This window comes from Mobula hypostoma, chromosome 23 (genome assembly GCF_963921235.1).
Source record: "Mobula hypostoma chromosome 23, sMobHyp1.1, whole genome shotgun sequence".
Taxonomy (NCBI): Eukaryota; Metazoa; Chordata; class Chondrichthyes; order Myliobatiformes; family Myliobatidae; genus Mobula; species Mobula hypostoma.
The window spans coordinates 7,660,103-7,680,640 of NC_086119.1; the positions used below are offsets into that span (position 1 = coordinate 7,660,103).

Genomic DNA, 20,538 nt, shown 5'->3' on the forward strand with positions numbered 1-20,538 from the left:
GCCGGGGAGAGGTCGAAGGTGCTCGGCAGAGGATGGCGCTCGGAGGGCTGTATCAGAGAGGCTGGTTGGAAGCTCGGAGTTTTCGGACGGATGGATTCAGGGTCGGCTGCTTCCAAGGTATCGGCAAGTTGACGGTGCCTGGAGGTTTATGGGAGTTTTTCTCTTTTGCCACCTGCTATCGGGGACTCGGGAGTCGATCGACTCGAGACTGAGAGACTTTTTTTTTTTACTGTGCCCATGGTCTGTTCTTTATCAAATTATGGTATTGCTTTGCACTGCTGTAACTATATGTTATAATTATGTGGTTCTGTCAGTGTTAGTCTTTGGTTTGTCCTGTTTTCTGTGATATCACTCTGGAGAAACATTGTATCATTTCTTAATGCATGTATACATTTCTAAATGACAATAAAGGAGGACTGAGTGTTCTCATAATCTAATCTAACCCTTTGACTGCCTTATTCGGTATTGTTGGAGGAAAAGATATTATTTTGGAGACATCTGATTTGCACATTTTGGCTTTTATTTCTCCTATAGCTAGGAGGGTGCTCTTGCTTAAATGGAAGGATGTTGTTCCACCTACTCATGCTCAATGGTTACGTGATGTTATGTCATGTTTAAGTTTAGAGAATATTCGTTGTTCAATTTCTGAATCCAGCCAAGACTTTCAAACATTTTTGAACTATTTTCAAGACCTTTGATTTGCTGTTAAAGTACAGATGTTGGCTAATAACATATTTCACTATATGATAAGGTTTCCCCCCCTTTTTTCTTTCTTTACCAAACAGCTTCGATCTTAGTAGTGGGCTTACATTTTTTTGGTGTAATAAATTATCATATTTCAATATTACGATTTAATTAAATTTACATGAATATAGGGTAATGAGATCACAAGTGTGATTCAAATATAATGTATTTGGTATTATTTTATCTTTTTTTTGACTTGTAATATATATCTTCTTGTACTCTATTCTCCTATGTAGAAATTAATAATATTGAAAAAGAAATACAACACCTTCAGTCCTGTATTTGTCACCCTTTTAGTATTTGTCCTGATGTTACAATGCAACTCATCTGATTGCAATTTTGCCTTATCATTTGCCTGTCTTTCTTGACAGTCTCACTGCAGCCTGCATATAATTGTTTACCAACTGCTCCATCTTCAGCCCTATCACTCTGGTTCCCAACTCCCTGCCAATTAAGTTTAAATCTTCCCCAACAGGTCTAGCAAACCTGCCAATAAGGATATCGGTCCCCCTCAGGTTTAGGTGTAACCCATCACTTTTGTACAGGTCATACCTTCCCCAGAATAGATCCCAATGACCCAGAAATCTGAAGCTCTGCCACCTGAGCCAGTTCCTCGGCCACACATTCATCTGCCAAATCATAATATTCTTATCCTCACTGTTGTGGGGTACAGGTAGCAATCAAAGATTACTACCCTGGAAGAACAGATGTCAAGGATGAAGAACTAAAGTAAAGAATGCACAGAAAATACATTTGTTACACAATGAAAATCACTGACACTTTAGTGAGTGATCATAATCATATGAATAACAAAAACCAAAGCATAAGCTCATGAAGTTGGGTCTCTGCACAAGTAGATGTAAAATCTATGGTGCTGTGTGAATTGAAAGGAACTTAGAGAATAGGTGACTACTAGGGTGAGTAGAGTCAGCAGCAAATTTTTCAGCCCTTCTCTTTGCTCTGGCGAAGAATAGGTCCTTTAATGTCCGTAGCTGCCTACCATTGATTTTTGCTGAGTGAACCACTCACTGTAACCTGGATTTTAAAAGGGAGGAGGTGGCAGGAAACCAAACAGTGACAGAGGTGGTCACGATACTATCACTGATGGCTGAGTAAAAATTAATCAGGATACACCCTGAGATGTTAAGTTTTCTAAGACGGTGTAGGAAGAACAGTCTCTGCTGGGCTTTCCTAGTGATGAGCATGCTTATCCTGGTAATCTCCAGGAATTTGAATGACTCAATCATAACCCATTAATTTCCAAGGTGGGTGGGGTGCAGGTACGGAGGGGTTGGTGGAAGCTCCAAGTTGTTACAAACAGACCATGCTGCAAAATGGTCTACCTCTCTTGGTCAGCAGGTCACAATGTTATCAGGAATCAGACCAACTACAGTCGTGCCAGTGGCAAACTTCAGGATTTGAAATGGATTTGTCTGTGGAGGTACAGTCAGTTGTAAAAAGTGAGACCAGGAATGCTGTTCTATGCTGTATTACTCTGTAACTTGTGTGCAGTACCCTCAATAGGACATCCAAAACTCGTGGAAGGCTTGCTATTTGTACAGACTAATTGTAATTTTGGTTATTTTTTAATCTTGTAATGCACTTTTTAAAGGAGGACTTTCTCAAATTCAGTAGGAATTCTTCTGCACATTCACAATCTGTTAAAATCTTAACTTTTCAATGAAAATTAAAACTGATTTGAGAGATCTATTAAACAGGAGGTGCAGAAGATAATCCCATATATTAAACTTCAAAGTGAAACATGAATTTTCAGTGACATTTATAACAGTTATTAAGTATCATAGCATCTGATGTCACTGATACCTTAATAAATTAATTTTTAATTAATAGGAAGGGCAAGATGCTAGTCATTAGGGTTTATAAGCATTTACATAGTTTCCATACACCTCTTGTAATACTAAATTTTCCAAATTAACTTGGAGCCCAGCTAGATCACTTAAAATTTAGTTAACTATTTTTAATTCAAATTTAGTCACTGTTATCTGCGCCAGATTTTAGAGCCAAGATTTTTTCCATAGCAACAGTCCTAAATCTACTTACAACAAAACAAACTCAATTGACAATGTTCTGAAGGGTTGCCAGTACAACAGTACAAGAGGTTGAAGAAAGGCAAATCACAGGTCAAACAGCTCATAACTATAACAGTTTGATAATGAGTCAGAGGCTGAATCTGAGAGTAGCTCAGTACATAAATCTTCTAATCTTCATTGTATAATTGATAATGTGTTAATGATTGTTCTACAAAGATTATATGGTGGGCAACTGAGGAGATGTCCATATTTTTCTAACTGTAAACAATTTTCATCCTGCCCACAATTGATGAAACAAGCTTACATGAGGAGACAAAGAAAAATAAAAAAACTCTCCAGCAAGCTGTATTTAGTTTTGAATCATGATATCTTGTTTCAGCTTTCTCTTTCAAAAGCATAATCATTCATGTACTAATATTCTCCTGATGTTCAAAAGACATGATATGGGAACCAGATTTCAGCACAACTGTTTCATTGTTCAATCAGTGGAGACCTACTCCAATGATCCAAAAAAACACGCCAGCCGAAATAAAACAAATAATGCTAGAAATACCCACGTCTGGCAGCATTTGTGGACAGAAGAACAGTTTAAGTTTCAGGTCAGTGAGTGCTGACAAGAGGTGGAAACAGAAATTAAACAAATTTAAAACAGCAGAGATGTACAGGAGGTAAGATTGGTGACATGGTGCAGACCAAGAGATTGGATGACTCAGGTATCACTGCACCAAAATGGATTTTGTTTTGTTCTTAATTGTTTTCCCTCTTATAAAAATGCTGCTTATACGATGCCATGTGCTTGTGATGTTGCTGCATGTAAGCTTTTCATTGCACCTGTTCATATATGAACTTGGGCAAATAACAATACGTTTAACTTTGATTTTTGACTTTGTAGCAGGTAGCTCACAGAGCTTCATCAATCCCAATCTCCAGTACTATGGACTACAAAGTTTCTACTCGGTTCCAGTTTTCTCGCACATTCCAAAGATGTGAGTTGGTAGGATAGTTTGCCAGTTGCAAATTGTCACTGGTGTGGGTAGGTGCAAGACTCTGGACAGACTTGAACAAAGTTAGTGAGGGAATGCTCTGTAAGCCAGCACAGACTTGATAGCTGAAAGGCTTTTACTAAGTCAGAAAAAAACATGGAAAGTGGGTGCTGATTTTATGGCTGACAGACAGAAATAAATACTTGGAAGACCAAATGCTTAGGCTGGAAAAGAGAAGTCAAATCTGAAGTACCAGAGAGAAAAATAACAATTCTAAAAAGGCAACTTACAAGAATGGAATGGTTGGTTACCTGAAACTATTGCATTCAACATTATCTTAAAGAAAGCAGATCCCAAAATGTGAATAAATACAAACAGCACTATTCAGCCAGCACTATCAACTGCTAGAGTCATTCAGTTTTTCCTGGACTCCAAAATCCCTCTACATCCAACCCCTAGCTCTCTGCAACTTGAAATATGTTTCATTTCTTACTTTTTTATCAATTCTAAAAGGTCCTTGACCTGAGATGTAAACAACTTCCGCCAACTGACCTTGCCGTCTAGCAGTTTTATTTCTAATTTCATAGATGTTGAGTAATGTCCAAAGTTCCAGGTTATCAATAGAGGAATACCAAGAAAAAGAGGCTGAACTGTGACTGTGGATTGAGGCTGAATATTATTACTTTGGAGGCATAAAAGGAATTGCACTGAAATGTGACTTGGTTTCTGAACTACCTTTCTGTGACCCCAGATATTCAAAGCATATCCTGATGAAATTTCTTTGAGACAGTCCTTCAGAGGGGAAATTAATTGGAAGTGAACAAAATAATGATTATTTGACTTTTAACGGTGGTGACTGAGGAAAGGACTTTAATGGAATTCTTGCATTCGTTTAGAACAGGAACAGTTGTTATGGGCTTTTAAGTTTGTTCCATCATTAAACAAAATCATGGGCTGAATTCTAAATAGGCATTTGAAACTCCAACTTTACAAAGTCTCTTGGCTGGCTCTCATGCGCACCCTCTAAATCTGAAAGTATTCACAACATCATTGGCTGCATCCTCATTTACACATCTCATTCACCTGTTACAACAGTGGCTGCTGAACTATTCCATTTTAAAATTCTTACACGATTTCATTGGACTTGCCATCTTTCTCATTCAGTCTTGCAATCCACAAAGGTAACTTAGCTTTTCCAATAATTATCCCCTAACCATCTCCCACATTAGCCATACCTCAAAGTGTGACAATTTTCAAACTCTGAAGGGGATTCCTTCTCCCAATTAATTATACTAATTTTTAAATCAGCCATCAAATCACCTTGGGTAGTTCAGACAAATTTTGTTTGATAATTCTCCAATGAAATGATGCTTCCACTATATTTAAGCTTGCCACATACATGCAAGTTGTTATAGAACAACACTGAGAATCTTACCCACATGCAGGCCTCCAGCCTGACTTTGGAGATGATGGCCCATAAGGAGACTGTCTCTTTCAATTTCTCATCAGGACAGATGATCTTATCTGGATATGGAGGTTCTGGGAAATTCACAGAGTTACATTCATATGCAGCCAAAGTCACTGAAGCAATATGTGGTCCCTGCAAGCAATGCACAAGTAACAACATTTTGTGAATTAGTAACTGAGCCTAAATTTCTATTAACTGCAAATCTTAATTAATTTTAAGTGAATAATTTGATACAAAATCTTGTTCTCCTCAGGCAAATTAGATCAATGTTGATGATTATGCCCCAAACCCAAAGAAGGCAAGAACAGGAAAACAGATTATTATCTGAATGGTGGGGCAAAAACAGGACAACAGATTATTATCTGAATGGTGGCCGATTAGGAAAAGGGGAGGTGCAACGAGACTTGGGTGTCATCGTACACCAGTCATTGAAAGTGGGCATGCAGGTACAGCAGGCGGTGAAAAAGGCGAATGGTATGCTGGCACTTATAGCGAGAGGATTCGAGTACAGGAGCAGGGAGGTACTACTGCAGTTGTACAAGGCCTTGGTGAGACCACACCTGGAGTATTGTGTGCAGTTTTGGTCCCCTAATCTGAGGAAAGATATTCTTGCCATAGAGGGAGTACAAAGAAGGTTCACCAGATTGATTCCTGGGCTGGCAGGACTTTCATATGATGAAAGACTGGATCGACTAGGCTTATACTCTCTGGAATTTAGAAGATTGAGGGGGGATCTGATTGAAATGTATAAAATTCTAAAGGGATTAGACAGGCTAGATGCAGGAAGATTGTTCTCGATGTTGGGGGAAGTCCAGAACGAGGGGTCACAGTTTAAGGATGAAGGGGAAGCCTTTTTTAGGACTGAGATGAGGAAAAACTTCTTCACACAGAGAGTGGTGAAGCTGTGGAATTCTCTGCCACAGGAAACAGTTGAGGCCAGATCAGTGGCTATATTTAAGCGGGAGTTAGATATGGCCCTTGTGGCTAAAGGGATCAGGGGGTATGGAGAGAAAGCAGGTACAGGGTTCTGAGTTGGATGATCAGTCATGGTGGTGCAGGTTCGAAGGGCCGAATGGCCTACTCCTGCACCTATTTTCTATGTTTCTAAGTCTGGCAAGGGGAAGAACAGAGGTGGATTTAGAAATGGAGTTGGAAGTAAAACAGAAAATTCACACCCAAAACAAATAGAACGAGAAAAGTAGTGCACTTTCGTGACAACTCAATATTGAAAACTTGGACCCAAACAATATAATGAACCTAAATTGTAAACATTAAAATGTATACATTATTCATTACAAAATAGCTACATATTTAAAATAATCATCCTTAAAATCAATACTTGCCTAACTGTTTTCTGCTCAACGTGTTGCATTCCATGCTTAAAAAACAAGCTGCAATACATGGGATGCTACCCTACTTTGCCAACTTACCGCTTTTATTAAATAATTTAAACTTTATTGTAAAAAAAATGCATGACTAAGAGGGTTTTTTGGGAGGAGAGAATAAAATAAACATGTCACTCAACACCACAACATGTCAACTATATTTCTACATGTCAATGTCACAGATCAATAGAATTTTATCTTCCAGTGTCGCAGACAACTTTCATTATGATTGCAAATAAATGGATAACTTTAAAATATGGTTTGGTTGTACGAGCTAAAAGGAAATCAACACCCAGTGCTTTAGACAAATTCCTTTCAATTCAAACAGCATCACGGATTTTACTCGCATTAGGGTAAAATCTCCACTCGTGCAGAGATCCATCTGAAATATGGCATCCCTAGTATGTGCCTCAGTGTCAGCAAGAGAATTGCGCACATCCTGGAATAACATTTAGAAACCTTTTATCTTCAGGACAAGATTGATGCCAATTTAGCAAATGAGATACAATGGGCACCTGAGGGAACAGAATTTTGAAATGCTTTTTTTTGGACATGAATCAGTAAGGTATAAAACCTGGCATTTAAATTTATGCTTACAAGTTCTGACCTACAAAGGATTTCTCATCAGTGCTTGAATTTTGTAATGAAAACATGCTAATAATTATAATTGCAGTGTTTATAGCAGGAAAGATTTTTAAATGTGAGACGGCAGCAATTTCCAATCTATGAGATTTTGTGTAATGAGATCAAAAACATAACTGTTTGCAACATAGATCCGGCTCTCACCATTCTTTATAACTGTTCCATATATTCAGTCTTAATCAGGCAGAAGTATTGCCCCTCTCCTTTATGGAGCCAACATACTCAAAGACCCAACCCGTTCCAGACATTCATTCTTCTCCCCTCTTCCATCGGACCAAAGATACAAAAGCCTGAAGGTGTGTACCACCAAACTCAGGGACAACTTCTATTCTGCTGTACTAAGACTTTAAACAGTTCCCTCATATGGCAAGTTGAACTCTTGACCTCACAATCTACCTTGTTTTGATCGCCAATATTATTCACTTTCACTGCTGTTTCTCTGTCACTGTTACACTTTCTGTATTGTTGTTTTACCTAGTTCTACCTCAATGCACTCTATAATGATCTGTACGAACAGCAGGACAATAAGCTTTTCAATGCATCTCAGTACATGTGACAGTAATAAACCAAAGTGCCAGAAGTAATAGAGACATATAATACAGAAATTACACATTTTGGCCCAGGGAGTTCCTATCATCCGTTAAGCAGCCATTTGTACTAGTCCCGTTTTATTTTCCCCATATTCCCACCACTTTAGCCAGTTTTCACCATTTGGCTTCACAGTGGCAAGTTACCTAACAACCCAACACATCTTTGGATTTGCAGAGAAACCACAGCACACAAGAGAAACTTGCACCAATATAAGGAGGACATGAAAACTCCACAAAGAATACACCTGGGTTGAAGATTGAACCCGGGTCACCAGAGTCATGAGGCAGCTGCTCTAGTAGATGTTCCAATAGCCATGTCAGAATTCCTAGGTGAGTAGCTCTCTGATGCACTAAATAGATTTGGGTTTTGTCACTATTTCCAAGTGTAACCAAATCTTGTTATACATATGATAATTCTAAACTACAGATTTAGGTTCTCATCTTCATGCAGGAGAGCAGCTCTCCCGTGCCTCAAAGATTAAAGAGATGGGTTGTCAGAATAAAGAGATGGGTTGTCAGAATAAAGTGACATGTTGCCAACCAACCCCTCCCCCCCAAAAAAAATCAAGAAACAACTGAGCTACAAGAGATTCTGCAAATGCTGGAAATCCCGAGCAAGACACACACACACACACACACACACACACACACACACACACACAGAGCACTAGAAGAACTCAGCAGGTCAAGCAGCATCTTTGAAGGGAAGTGGACAGTCGGTATGTCATCACAGCAGGCCAGGCAGCATCTCTGGGAAGAGATACAGTGTCGATGCTTCGGGCCGAGACCCTTCGTCAGGACTAACTGAAAGAAAAGCTAGTAAGAGATTTGAAATAACAGGAATTCTGCAGATGCTGGAAACTCAAGCAACACACATCAAAGTTGCTGGTGAACGCAGCAGGCCAGGCAGCATCTCTAGGAAGAGGTACAGTCGACGTTTCAGGCCGAGACCCTTCGTCAGGACTAACTGAAGGAAGAGTTAGTAAGAGATTTGAAAGTGGGAGGGGGAGGGGGAGATTTTGCTGCACATGAATCTCCTTGTCAATGGTATTACAGGAAGCAGACTAGCATGGATAGAGGATTGGCCAATTGGCAGAAGGAAAAGAGTGGGAATAAAGAGGTCCTTTTTTTTTGGGTGCTTATGACTAGTGGTGTTCTGCACAGGTCAATAGTAGGACGTTATATGACAAAATTGATGGCTTTGTGGCCAAGTTTGCAGATGATACAAAGATACAAAGAAGGGCATGTAGTGTTGAGGAAGCAGGGAGTCTGCAGAAGGACTTGGATTGATTAGGAGAATGGCTAAAGACGTGGAAGATGGAATATAGTGTAGGGAAATGTATGGTCATGCACTTTCGTAGAAGCAATAAAAATGTAAACTATTTTCTAAACAGGAAGAAACTTCAAAATTCAGATGTGCTAAGGGACTTGGTAGTCTTTGTGCAGGATTCCCTAAAAGTTAACCTGCAGGTTGAGTCAGTGATAAGGAAGTCAAATGCAATGTTAGCATTCATTTCAAAAGGACTAGAATTTATGAGCAAGGATGTAATGCTGAGGCTTTAGAAGACATTGGTTAGAACACACTTGAAATATTGTGAGCAGTTTCTCACCCCTTATCTAAGAAAAGATGTGCTGGCATTGGAGATGACCCAGAGATCATTCACAAGAGTGATTCCAGGAATGAACGTACAAGGAGCATTTGATGTCTCTGGGCCTGTACTCGCAGGAGTTTAGAAGAGTGAGGTGGGATGGAGGATCTCATTGAAACCTACTGCATATTGAAGGGCCAAGATAGAGTAGATGTGGAGAAGATGTTTCTTATCATGGGTGAATCTAAGATTAAAGGCCACAGTCTCAATAGATGACAGTCCCTTTAGAACAGAGAAGAGGAGGAATTTCTTTAGCCAGAGGGTGTGAATCCATTTCTTTGCCATGGATACTGTGGAGGCCAAGTCATTGGGTATACTTAAAGTGGAAGTTGATAGGTTCTTGGTTAGTCAGGGTGTTAAAGGTTAGGAGAAGCCAGGAGAATGAGGTTGAGAAGGAACATAGATCAGACATGATGGAATGGTAAAGCAGACTCAATGGCCGATTGGCCCAATTCTGTTCCTATGTCTTATGGTCCAAAGAGAAGGCACAGTAGGGAGGGGAAATTGGTGGGAAGAGCATGTGTGAGTGTTGAGCAGATGGAGAAGGTGGGGGGGGGGAAGAGATTGTGTCTGGTGGGATCAGGAGAAAAAGATAAAAGATAGATATTTCAGATATTGTACTTTTTCTACACGCACCCCCTCCCCCCCCAAAAAAAAAGGTCCTACTCTGGCTGTTGAAGTGCAAGGCCACTTAATTCAAATAATTTCTCTTTTACAGCGTGTTAGTTATGAGGTTTGGGGTTAACTCGTTTCTAAGATACTTAAAATATTTTGATACATGTACATTCCTTTAAACTGTTCAACAAAATCATCTACCAGGGAGAGTATTCAACACATGGAATAAGATCAGTGGTCAACCACATCAACTCTCTGCTTAGAACTTTCCTCTGGCTACCCCAGTCTTCCAAGTGCTGCAAACACAACATTTTTCCACCTCTGGTGGGGGGGGAGGGGGCAAGAGGGAGGAGAAGAGACTAACCAATATTTACACTTTAAATTTCTTAGATCATTTATTGGCAATTTTCAAACAGAAATATTTTTCTTCAAATGAAGTCCCAAAGCCTCAAACATTCATGGTTCTTATAGCTCTGTCTGGAACAAGTCTGGAGACTACACATGACAAGTTGGTTCAGTGGATATATAATTAATTTTCTGAAGTACAGCTTAGTGCAAATGATTGATCATTTAAAGAAGCAGTACATGTAAGATGGAGCTGCAATGCCTTTACACTACACGTCTCATACCTGCAGGTTAAAAAGTACCTACAACGACTGTTAAATTTAGAGTTGAACTATTATCTTGTTTTTACTTTCCACAAGAAGCCAAAACAGTGGTTCAAAGTATATTTATTATCAAAGTAACCATATACAACCCTGAGATTTATTTTCTTGCGAGCATATTCAATAAATGAACAATAACCATAATAGAATCAATGAAAGACCACAACAGGTTGGGCATTCACCCAGTGTGTAAAAGACAACAAACTGTGCAAATACAAAAAGAAAACTAATAATAATAAATAAATAAGCAATAAATATCAAGAACATGAGATGAAGAGGCCTTGAAAGTGAGTCGAAAAGTTGTAGGAACATTTCAATGATGGGACAAGTGAAATTATCCCCTCTGGTTCAAGAGTCTGATGGTTGAGGGGTAATGACTTGTCTGACCCTGGCGGTGCGCCCTGAGGCTCCTGTACCCTTTTCCCCAATGGCAGAAATGAGAAGAGAGCATGAACTGGGTGGTGAGGGTTCCTACTGATGGATGCCGTTTTCCTGCGACAATGCTTCCTGTAGATGTGTTTAATGGTGGGGAGGGATTTACCTATGATGGACTGGGCCTTTACTACTACTTTTTGTAGGATTTTCCATTCAAGAGCATCAGTACTTCCATACCAGGCTGGGATGCAGCCAATCACTTCAAAGAAAATTATGCCATATTTCTGTATTTCAGAATACTTTGTAGATGTGTGCCTCCCTGTCTGTATTGGGTTAACACTCATTGAGCACCAGGGACACATTGGACAGTTACACTTCCACCCTTAAATTTTAAAGCCAGAGGCCCGATTACTTGTTCTGCTGTTTTGTAGAATGATCTCACAGCACTTTCTGAAGTGAAACCAAAATACTAACATTTATGACAGGATAATATGGCTTCCTAGTACACTCAGACACTTGCAGACACAACCCTTTCAATGTCTGGGTTCAGTTACCAAAATTACAAGTCCTCTCACGAAATGTCTTCATCTTCAAGGTGAAAGACCTTGATACAGTGGATGTGGAGAGGATTTTTCCTATGGTGGGAGTGCCTAAGACAGAGGACACAGCCTCAAAATAGAGGGGCATCCTTTTAGAACAGAGATGAGGAGGAATTTCTTCAGAAATTCTGTAGAATTCTTTAATATAGGCAGCTGCAGAAGCCAAATCTTTAAATATATTTAAGGCAGAGGTGGATAGATTCTTGATTGGTCAGGGCATGAAGGGATATAGAGAGAAGGCAGGAAATTGAGGCTGAGAGGAAAATTGGATCAGACATGACGAAATGGCAGAGTAGACTTGATGGGCCAAGTGGCCTATTCTGCTCCAATACCTTATGGTTTTATGTGGATTGGCCTTGGTCAGTTTTAGTTTGTATCCAAGCAGACCTCTATTTGGTCTGTTTTCAAAAAGAATGTATCCTCTCAGGCTGATTGAAATTCATTCTCTCATGGTGAGCTCACTAAAATTCTGAAATGTTGTCTCTGATGAACAATACATCAAGTGTTTCTTCCATTCAAAGAATCCCCATTACTTTTATCTAAGTAATTTTTACAAGTACGCTACACAATAGGTTAGAGGGGGCAAAGTATAGTCCAGGACATTGGAAATCATTCATAACCTCTGAAACTGCATTAAGTCAAGAATCTGAAAGACTGGTTACAATTCTCATGTGCTCAACCAATATTTTCAGAGAAAACATTGCTCAGAGGTAAAGTTTACGGTATGTTGGTGGTTATATTGGTTGTAGCACAGTAACATAGCGGTTAGCGTAATGCTGTAAAACATTAATGAACAGGGTTCAATTCTCACTGATATCTTTAAGGCGTTTATACATTCCCCCCACCCCCATGACCACATGGGTTTTCTCTAGCGGCTCCGGTATCCTCACACATTCCGAAGACAGACAGGTTAGTAAGTTGTGGGCATTCTACGTTGCCGCTGGAATCATGGTGACACTTGTACATATTTGAACTGTGCTGACTGACGCAAATGACACATCTCACTGTATGTTTCGATGTACATGCAACAAATAAAGCTAATCTCTCATCTTTGCTCTTAAAAGACTGTGCAAAGTAAATCACGAGTCCATGAGTCTGAAACCAGGATTCCCCTTTAAGCACTTTAGCTTCTTGATCATTTCTTTAAGGAATCAAAGTGAAGAAAATCCAGAATACTACATTCCATTGTTGTGAAGCAAGCTCAAATCCACTATTCCCCAAGTATAAATGAAATACACGCAAAGGGTAACCAAATCTAATATATAACAGATGGATAATCAAACTTTTAAATTTACCCTGGAAACTATTAAATCAACAAAAAAATATATATATTATACACAAAATAAGCCACGTTTTGTGGTTTACCATCAAATCACTGCCAGAAGCATAAATCCTTTCACAACATACTCAAAGTTTAACTACATAGCTTTTCTGCTGTTTGGGAAATCCAAAATGATTTGAAATCAATTATTATTTTTAAAGTCTCAGTTTGGTTGGTTGGGGAGAGGGAAGGAATAACAAGGTGAGGATACAAAACAAAATGTACTTGAGGGTGACTTTATCAAAAAAGAATGGTGCACATGAAGTTGCCAAATGATCCAATGGCATTCCACTGTTTATGTACCTTAATGATTAAGCAATTCAGATTCAAGTTTATTGGTTAGAAAAGGGAAAAAAAAGCACTAACAGAAGCAAACAGATGCTGGAAATGCTTAGCAGGTTAGATGGCTTCTGTGGAGAGGAAAACAAAGTTTCCAATTGATGATCTTTGATTTTTTTAAAACACATCCCGTATTTCCTGCGCTTCTGTTCCCATCCCCTTTCTTTTCAAAGTTCCAAATAAATGTATTATCAAAGTTCATAAGTCACCATATACTACCGAGTTCCATTTTCTTGCAGGCATTCACAGTAGAACGAAGAAATACAACAGAATCGATGAATAACTACACGTAAACAAAGACTGACAAACAACCAATGTGCAAAAGAAAAATATCTGTGCAAATACAAAAATAATAATAAATACATAAATACTGAGAATGTGAATTGTAGAGTCCTTGAAATTGAGTCCCCTAGGTTGTGAAAACAGTACAGAGTTGAAGCGAGTTAAGTTATCCAACTCCTCCGAGCCAGACCAACAGTTGCTCTGAGACCTTTCACCTCATGGCATCCACTTGCAACAACTGATTCTTCGTAACTTCCACCATCTTCAAAGGAATTGCAACACTAGTTACATTGTCTCCTCCCCTTTCAATTTTTTGAAGGATCAGCTGGCTAGCAGCAGCTCAGAGAACACAAAAACTGGCAAGCAGGACGGAGCATGCAGGACTAATTAGGGCTTCCAAGTTACACAATGTTCAACATGGGGTTGATAAACCACATATCAGCATCATATAGGGTAAAGAGCTGTGACAGGGGTGCAATGTAATATATCAAAGCCAATATAAAATTACTTTACACATTAAAAATTCTCAGCTCAGTCTCATGGAAAAGCTGGTAAAAAGTGACTATGCCAAGGATAAAGATATTTTGATCGAGGGAGTTCAGCACAAGCCCTCTGTAGTGATGTCTAAGATAGTAGATCTGCTACGAGAGGTGCAGTTGAGCTCACCAGACTTGTAATTTTCAAGTTGAGAAAATTGGAAGATGTCACCATTGAATCATACAAGATTCTTACAGAGCTGAGCAGGAGAAATATGATATTAGTTTCTTGTAACTGAGGTCGCTAGAACTAGAAATCCATTCTTTTTTTTTTGAAACAGCCATTCCAGTTCAGAATGTGAATCTTTGGAATTTTCTGGGCAAGAGATGTGTAAGCTCAGTTGCTGAAAGAGACAAGGTTTTGAAATATAAGGAGTATTGGATATTAATGCAGGGAAGTGGCAATGAAGGTCGAGATCAGATAATATCTGATTGAAGTGTGGAGAAGGCATGAGGAGCCAAATGGTCTATTCTTGTTTTTATTTGTTCTTATATATACAGTTTTTTCTATTTTGGGCCAGTCCAACAAATTGTACATGCTAAAGACAAACCTAGGTAATAATGCAACTTTTCCAGATTAGATCCTCAATTTCAAGTGAAAACTGTAATTTTTCCACACAAAACCAGTCACTCCACTGGAAGTAGAAAACAGGTTCTTATCTGTAAAGTTCACATTCCTCATCAGACACATCAGTAGATTTTTACAACATGATAGGAACGTGCTTAGATTGATATCTCTCAGTACTGAATAGGGTACTATGGAAGCGCAGACGGTAGCATGATGCTACTACAGTTTAGGGCAGAGTTCAGAGTTAATTCCAGCACTGTAAGGGGTTTGTACATTCTCCCTGTGACCGCATGGGTTTCCTCTGGGTGCTTTGGTTTCCTCCCACAGTCCAAAGACGTACTGGTTAATAGGTTAACTGACCATTGTAATTTGTCCTATGGTTTGACTAGGGTTAAAGGGGTTGGTTGCTGGGTGGTGCCGCCCATTAGACCAGAAGGCCCTGTTCCACACTGTATCTCTAAAAAAATAAATAAAAATAAAAATGTGTCAAAGCAGTTCTCAAGATTAATATTTTAGTTGCCATCTCAGGTTAAAACTTTATAAAACACAAAAGCCATAACTTGTTCTTCTGCATTGCATAGAAGACTTTTCTGCCTCCATAGTATGATTCATTCTGAATTTATTCCTTTGATCAACAAACCCCCGCAGCTGCAGACAGCGTACCAACCCCACTTACTGAAAACAGGAAGATTAAGCAGACAAGGCAGCGAGAGATAAAGCATCGTGAGCACAACTACAGACAAAATCGCAACAGAGCTTCTTGATCATGGGTCAAATCTTTGTACATCATAGTAGTGAACAGGAGACAAACATATCTTTATATATAAAGAAATAATGCACCTGGTGAAATGTTTAAATACGAATCTAGACCAACTAGCTGTACATCTGGGTTTCACAATATGGGCCAGTCATAATTAGCTGTTAAACCTTCAAGTTACATTTTCATTCCATTCAGAGCAATAGAGGAGTAAGTCGATATTAGGGAAGTTGTACTTTAACATCAAATCATGTAGACTGAAGGAAGAAATGGACCGTGAACAAGAGAAAGATGAGTAGAAAATCCATTCTGACACGTTGGTTCATGACCACCTCTACTGCCACATTGTGGCCACACTCAGGTTGGAGGAGCAACTCCTTGTATTCCGTCTGGGTATCCTCCAACCTGAAGGCATGATCATTGATTTCTCGAGCTTCTGGCAATTAACCCCCGCCCCCTCCACTTCATAATTTCCCCACTCCTATTTCCCTCTCTCACCTCATCTCCTTACCTGCCCATCACCTCCCTCTTCCCTTACTTCCATGGTCTCCTACCCTCTGCTATCGGACTCCCCCTTCTCCAGTGCTTTTTCTCTTTCACCTATCAACTTCCCAGCTTTTTCCTTCACCCCGCCCCCCATTTCATCCATCACTTACTACCTCGTACTTATTTCCTCCCCTTCTTACTCTGACTTCTCATCTTTTTTTCTGATGAAGGGTCCCGGCCTGAAACATCAACTGTTTACAGGTTTCCCCCACTATCCAAAAGTAGAGCGTTCCTATGAAACCTTTCGTAAGCCGAAATGGCGTAAAGCAAAGAAGCAATTACCACTAATTTATATGGGAAAAATTTCTGAGCGTTCCCAGACCCAAAAAAATAACCTACCAAATCATACCAAATAGCACATAAAACCTAAAATAACACTAACATATAGTAAAAGCAGGAATGATATGATAAATACACAGCCTATATAAAGTAGAAATAATGTATGAACAGTGTAGTTTCACTTATCAGAATCGGGAAGATTTAGCCAAAACTGATTTGTAGAGGAAAAAAAAATTGGCATGTACACACATGCGCACACACCTGCCCGCACAAGGCTTCACGCTCATGGTAGTCTTTCTCGCGCTAAATACAAGTTTAAAGCTGGCGCCTTTTTCCATAAAAGTGAAAATCCTCTCAGATTTCTTTTGGTTAGCGAAAACAGGTACTAATGTAGGCCTTTCGTAAAAGTGAAGTGGCGTAAAGCAAACTTTCGTAAAGCGGGGGCACCTGTACACTTTTCCATAGATGCTGCCTGGTCTGCTGAGTTCCTCCAGCATTTTGTGTGTGTTGAGATAACTTTTGAGAGCAGGCATACACACTATTACTTTCTTCAGTACACTTGTATATTAATGCAAATAACTAATCAGCCAGTTATGTAGCAACAGTTCAATACATAAAAGCATGAGGACATGGTCAAGAGTTCAGTTGCTGTTCAGACCAAACATTGGAATGGGGAAAAAATATGATCCAAGTAACTTTGACTGTGGAATGATTGCTGGTGCCAGATAGGGTGGTTTAAGCATCTCAGAAGCTGCTGATCTCTTGGGACTTTCATGCACAACAATCTCTAGAGTTTACAGAGAATGGTGCGAAAACCAAAAAGCATCCAGTAACCGCCAGTTTTGCGGGTGAAAACGCCTTGTTAATGAGATAGGTCAGAGGAGAATGGGCAGACAGGTTCAAGCTGACAGGAAGGCGACAATAACTCAAATAACCACGTGTTACAACGGTGGCGTGTAGAAGAGCATCTCTGAATGCACAACACTTGAACCCTGAAACAGAAGGCTGCAGCAGAAGACATATGTACACTCAGTGAACCCACTGTGAGTCAAATGGCTCTTTCGATACAGGTTTCTAATAGTTTACTAAATCTATGAAGTTCAAGCCAATGAATAGAGGACACAAAAGCAAGTTACTTTGTGCTTCTGTGTTTCAGGATGGAGGCTACCCAGACAGAATATAAGGTTTTATTCCTCCTACCTGTGTGTGGCCTCAACGCAACAGCAGAGGAGGCCATGGATAGACATATTGGAATAGGAATGAAAGGGAGTAGAATTAAAATGGGTGGCCACTGGGAGATCCTGCTTGTTCTTGCGGACGAAGAGTGGACGCTCGACCATATGGTCTCCCAACCTATATCGGGTCTCACCAATATACAGGAGGCCACACCGGGTCTAAAAGAATGTTGTAGCTAGGTAGACCAAAATGAGTCAGAAGTTTGCTTATCAAATTATTAAAATGTGCAGCTCTTTCTCCTAGATTTGTATTGCCAACAGTTGTTGCCTAGTTTGAAAAGATTAACAGCATTCAGATTGAGCGAAATGAACGAAAATAATTTTACAACTCCATTCAGGTTCCATTTCATGTGTCTTACTTTAGACCAAAACATTGTCAAAATGAATGACAAAGGAAATGTTAGAATTATGGCAATTTACTTTGGAAGTCAAGTGACATAAAACAAAATAACTGCAGGACATGCCCACATATGAGTAAAATAACAGTTGACTTTCCAAATGGGAGCATTTGAAGTTAAAAAACATTGTGATTGAGTAAAGACTAATGGCTATGATGTCGTGGTTCAAAAGGTTATAGAAACATAGAAAATAGGTGCAGGAGTAGGCCATTCAGCCCTTTGAGCCTATACCGCCATTCATGGCTGATCATCCAACTCAGAACCCTGTACCAGCCTTCCCTCCATACTCCCTGATCCCTTTAGCCACAAGGGCCATATCTAACTCCCTCTTAAATATAGCCAATGAATTGGCCTCAACTGTTTCCTGTGGCAGAGAATTCCACAGATTCAACACTCTCTGTGTGAAGAAGTTTTTCCTCATCTCGGTCCTAAAAGGCTTCCCCTTTATCCTCAAACTGTGACCCCTCGTTCTGGACTTCCCCAACATCGGGAACAATCTTCCTGCATCTAGCCTGTCCAATCCCTTAGAATTTTATACGTTTCAATCAGATCCCCCTTCAATCTCCTAAATTCCAGAGAGTATAAGCCTAGTCGATCCAGTCTTTCATCATATGAAAGTCCTGCCATCCCAGGAATCAATCTGGTGAACCTTCTTTGTACCCCCTCTATGGCAAGGATGTCTTTCCTCAGATTAGGGGACAAAAACTGCACACAATATTCCAGGTGTGGTCTCACCAAGGCCTTGTACAACTGCAGTAGTACCTCCCTGCTCCTGTACTCGAATCCTCTCGCTATAAATGCCAGCATACCATTCGCCTTTTTCACCGCCTGCTGTACCTGCATGCCCACTTTCAATGACTGGTGAACAATGACACCCAGGTCTCGTTGCACCTCCCCTTTTCCTAATCGGCCACCGTTCAGATAATAATTTGTTTTCCTGTTCTTGCCACCAGAGTAGATAACCTCACATTTATCCACATTAAATTGCATCTGCCATGAATTTGCCCACTCACCTATCCTATCCAAGTCACCCTGCATCCTCCTCACAGCTAACACTGCCGCCCAGCTTCATGTCATCCGCAAACTTGGAGATGCTGCACTTAATTCCCTCATCTAAATCATTAATATATATTGTAAACAACTGGGGTCCCAGCACTGAGCCTTGCTGTACCCCACTAGTCACTGTCTACCATTCTGAAAAGGTCCCGTTTATTCCCAAAAGGTTCCTGTATTTGTCAACAATGAACAGCGGACTGGGAGAGGAGAGAGGTGGGAATATCTTGAAAAGAGGGACAGAAAATGGGGACATCTTATTTTTGTTCCTATATTTAGAGGATATACAGAAAACCAGACACAGCTCAGACAGGACTACAGCATTAGATTTAAAATAGAGTAAGAAGGATGAAGCCAAGGAGAAGATGAAGCATGCAAATAAAAACTTTATATTTCTATTGCTGGAAGCTGGGAATCAAATGTAGAACAGTGAGCTGGGGCTTCCATTTTGTCATATTTTTAACTTTTCCTTTGACATGAGGCCATGCAGCTCATCAGGTCTCTGCAACGTTTTAGAATTGCTTTCCACCACTTTACTGTGACCTACTCTCAGCATCCCATTTATTCCACCTGTACTCACTAATGTCAATGATCATTCCATCCAATTAATTTCCAACACCATCCATTTTGGGATTTGGAAGAAGAGAAACTGCAGCACCAAGGGGAATCTGGCACAGTCATGCCCAAACTCCACACAGGCAACAATAGAAAGCAGGATTGAATTTAGGCTTCTGGAGCTGCCAAATCATGGCTATGCAAACCAGCAATCAAGTTCTTAGTATTTTATTCCTAACCACCAGTATGTAAAAGGAAACGCAAAACATGCCTCCAAATGCAAAAGGGGAAATAATAAAGAGCAACTGAAAGAAATACTGCGATAAGGGACAGTAGTACTGCTGATTATCACCCACAGCAAAATATACAAAGGAGGAAAATTATCTGGCAATATTTGTAATTCATTGGGAATGGGAAAGAAAAACTAAAATGATGCTCGGATTCCACTAGGTTTTACTAAAGGAAGGGGATCTAGCAAACCAAAAGAGTAAACAAGCTTAGTCATTGGGAAGATTAGTACAAGGTTTATTCGGGTAGGAAGAAATTACATTTCACACTCACCAAATGAGCTTTTCCAAAACAAAAAGCTTGGGCTTCATGTTGGGGATGAACTGCTGCATCAGTGCACAACAGGTAAGTGCAGTTACATGTTTTCACTCAAATTTTCGGGATGCACTATTTTTCCTCCCCAGCTGTTTCCCTGTAAATGCAACAAATGCTAACCACTGGATAAGGGGAGGGATGGACTAATCCAATTCCCAAGTGCATCTGCTTTCAAATTTTATGTACAGAGGCTTAGTCCTCAATCATGTGACCTCCACAGCTGAACGAGGAAAGCTTTATGACTGTCACACTGCAGCAAATACTTAACACTGAAACATCAATGCCTATAACTTCTGTGCA

General features: G+C 39.8%; 1 protein-coding gene across 3 annotated transcripts in view; it reads right to left on the minus strand.

The window, feature by feature from the left end:
- vmp1 (vacuole membrane protein 1) overlaps positions 1-20,538 on the minus strand; it is a 179,405-nt gene that overhangs the window by 89,282 nt on the left and 69,585 nt on the right. For 2 of the 3 annotated variants that reach the window (XM_063031509.1, XM_063031508.1), the window contains exon 6: positions 5,214-5,378. In XM_063031509.1, coding sequence (XP_062887579.1) covers positions 5,214-5,378 — 165 coding nt within the window. Of the gene's footprint in view, positions 1-5,213; positions 5,379-20,196; positions 20,339-20,538 lie in introns of those variants that run through there. The other variant, XM_063031510.1, reaches the window with a different exon arrangement.